We start from the raw sequence: 3,239 nt of genomic DNA on the forward strand, positions 1-3,239 counted from the left end.
TAAAATGAGTATAATATGGATCTGGAGGTCGAGCTCTGGAAAGAAAAGTCATTTTCTAGATATCAAAAGGCATACAAAAAAATGTTAATCACAAGAAATGGAAACTTCCCTTACCCTATAATCATGTAAAAGACATACTTAGATGTAATAACACCAGATGCAATATATGAAATAAATTTGACAGCGAAAAAACTAATTCCTGAAGGAAGCCATAAGAACTTGACAGAACAGAAATCAAGAACCTACCCAGTTTTTTTCTCAATAAGTGAACAGATTGAGGATCGTTCTAGGAAATTCCAAACTGGAGAAGAAGTGAAAACCGTATTTTTTCTGTCATGATCTACCCTGGAAAGAATATCTGAGGGGGAGGGGGTGGGGAAAATCAATTTCAGATATCAATGGTCTCCATTCCCGTTGTGCTAAATCAAACATGGATGAAAATTTCACTTGAAAAACTTCCTTCCCTATCCCCAAATATCCCCAACAAGGGGAAGAGAAGTGCACTAAAGGGTGAAACTGGTTTCACACAATAAGAGCCAACCACTCCCAAACCAAGAAAAGGACCCCAGACTTCCATGCAATAAACAAAAAGTTCTTAGTCTTGACAGCTATATAATGCTTCAGAACCTTCAACAACATGTTTTGCATTTTAATTTTCTGTTTCTCTTTTGTGACATAGCTTTATAAAACAAATTAACTTTAAACTATTTCAGGTTCCACAGCATGATTCAGTTTTCTTGACAAATCAGTTGTTTAAAAGCCAAATATACGTACCTGGTCCTTAGTGCTCCTAAAAGGGTAAAAACAGTAGTCTGATTTTTTTTACCAAAGAACAGTGGAAGCGAGATATCTGGGACAGCAATGACACAGCTAGACTGTATAATAATCAATACGGAAACCAGACTGCTGTTGCAACAGTTGTTATAGCAGCTTCCTTTGAGAGGGAATTAAAGGCGGCTATTTATATTCCACGGTTCGCCAAGTCCATACCGTGATTTTTAGTCTCACGGCAGTTTTTGTCATCCAAAGAACACCATCAACCCCACAGAATCTGACTCTCCATTAAGGTAGTAGCATGTAAGTCGAACAGAAGATACAGCATTTCAGGGCAAATACTAAAACCTTTAGTTTTTGTTTCCTCTAGTTGAATTTTAGAAGTCTTCATTAGCAGAGAGAAACATACTATGGGAACACATGAAGCTGATGTTCATACTCCTAATCTGCAACATCTAAGGGGCAACTAGATGAATGGATTAATGACCAGCAATCTGACAGGCAGAAGAACCAAGAGGAAGGCGCACATTGATGTTTTGATCCAATGCAGAACCAAGAAAATAATTGAACGCAGAAGTTTCTTCAAGGTAAAAAATAGAATCAGTGGTTTTCCATAATTCATGCAAATCATTCCTTTAAAGATATACAATTGGCCAAACAAAACCCACAGTGATAAAAAATTCCCACAAGTTAAAACAGCTGACTTTTGGGAGGGACAAGTTGAACACATTTCGATCCACTTGGCTAAACTAAACATTAACAGAAACAACTACGGAAGACAAGCAACCGAACTCCAAGTAAACAAGGGTGATTTACTCTAGCAACCGTTTTGAACTTTTCACATATGCATAACGGTTACTCACATCCACATTGCTCTTGAACCTTCTTCAATTCAATTACCGAAACCCAATGACGAAGATGAAAAGCAAGAAAGAACACTTCATTGAACCGACTCTTTTCTTTTCAGCCACCGAAAAAGGAGAAGAATCCACCTCTTTTTTTGGGCTCTTCTTCCACCATGACAGCCTGCATACTGTCCTGCTCCACCAATCGCCATGCCGTCTGCTCGAACGCCAGCCCCGCCAATGTCGGGGGGTTGTTAAGGACTAGAGGGTAGCCTCTGTTGGTGCTTCGAATCACCTCAGCATCCTCAGGGATGACGCCCAACAAGCCCAATCCCAGCATCTCTTGCACATCCAAAACCGACATCATATCCTCCCCCTTGATCATATCCGTCCTCACCCTGTTCACAATCATCTTGATGTCCTTGATTCCGTCGCACTCGAGCAGGCCGGTGACGCGGTCCGCGTCGCGGAGGCTGGTGATGTCCGGCGTGGTCACGAGGATGGCCTCGTTGGCTGGGGAGATGGCGGTGATAAAGCCGGCGTCGATTCCGGCCGGGCAATCGATGAGGACGAAGTCAGGGCAGCCTTCAGGGCGGGACTTGAGGGCATCGACGAGCCAGACGAGGGCCTTAGCGCCGAATGTTATGGGGATCTTGAAGCGAGGTTTGCTGATGCAGAGGAGGTGGAAGTTGGACCATCGCTTGTCGGAGATGAGGGCCTGATCGAGCCGGCACTCTCCCTGCAGCACGTCGACGGCCGTGTAGTTCACCCTGTTCTCCAGGCCCAGCAGGAGGTCGAGGTTCCGGAGTCCAACGTCCGCGTCGATGGCTACCACGTTGAATTGCAGGCGAGCGAGGGAGAGGGAGAGGTTGGCGGTGGTAGTGGTCTTGCCAACACCGCCCTTTCCGGATGTCACGACCACCACCCGAGGTGGCTCCCCAGCGTACTGCGGCCTACGGTTCCACTGTAGAACTGCATTGACGGAGAGCTTCTTCTTCTTCTTCCTCTTGCACTTGTGGTGGCTGTCTGGATGGTGGGTGACAGGGGTTACCAGGGTTTTAGGAGGGTATAAAGCGAACGAAGAGACAAACGGTGGGAAAGTGGTTCTGGTGGGAAGATGGTTGAGCGAAACAATCCCCATTCTTGAACAGCAGCAGAAGCTAGGGGAAAGGAGGGAAGGAGAGGAGGGAGAGACGGTGCACATTCGATATTATTGGACTGGATCCAGACGAACATGCGGACCTTGAAAACAACTGCACATGTGGGAACCGCTCGGCTCCGACTCCTCCCTTTTGGTTCAGTTTCTGCGTCGGTTGGATCTTGGCTCATCGCACGTGAGGCCAGAGCATGATAGCAAGCCGGAAATTATGTCAGCTTCAGTTTTTCAGCATGTATACCAGCTCCAGCGGACCTGAATCTCGGTATAAACATGTACCATAGGTGGATTTGAAAGAATTATCAGGACCGATCATTAGTTGGTAAGTTGGCAGGCACTGCAAATGAAGAGAGACCAGCCTTTGGTATAGGAGGAGCCAACTTAGTGTGCAGTCAATGCAGGTGGTACATAAAAATGGAAGTATTCTGCGGGTTAAGTAGTTTTTAACCTACTTCTCTAGGTGA

The 3,239-nt window shown here is 45.4% G+C and overlaps 1 protein-coding gene across 1 annotated transcript; it reads right to left on the bottom strand.

Annotated features, from left to right (window-relative positions):
• Window positions 1-1,362: 1,362 nt before the first annotated feature.
• Window positions 1,363-2,999, bottom strand: LOC116252284 (septum site-determining protein minD homolog, chloroplastic). The gene has a single exon (XM_031626441.2). The coding sequence runs from the start codon at window positions 2,821-2,823 to the stop codon at window positions 1,738-1,740; it is 1,086 nt and encodes a 361-aa protein (XP_031482301.1). The 5' UTR covers window positions 2,824-2,999; the 3' UTR covers window positions 1,363-1,737.
• Window positions 3,000-3,239: the final 240 nt, after the last annotated feature.

This window comes from Nymphaea colorata, chromosome 4 (assembly GCF_008831285.2).
Source record: "Nymphaea colorata isolate Beijing-Zhang1983 chromosome 4, ASM883128v2, whole genome shotgun sequence".
NCBI classification, from domain to species: domain Eukaryota; kingdom Viridiplantae; phylum Streptophyta; class Magnoliopsida; order Nymphaeales; family Nymphaeaceae; genus Nymphaea; species Nymphaea colorata.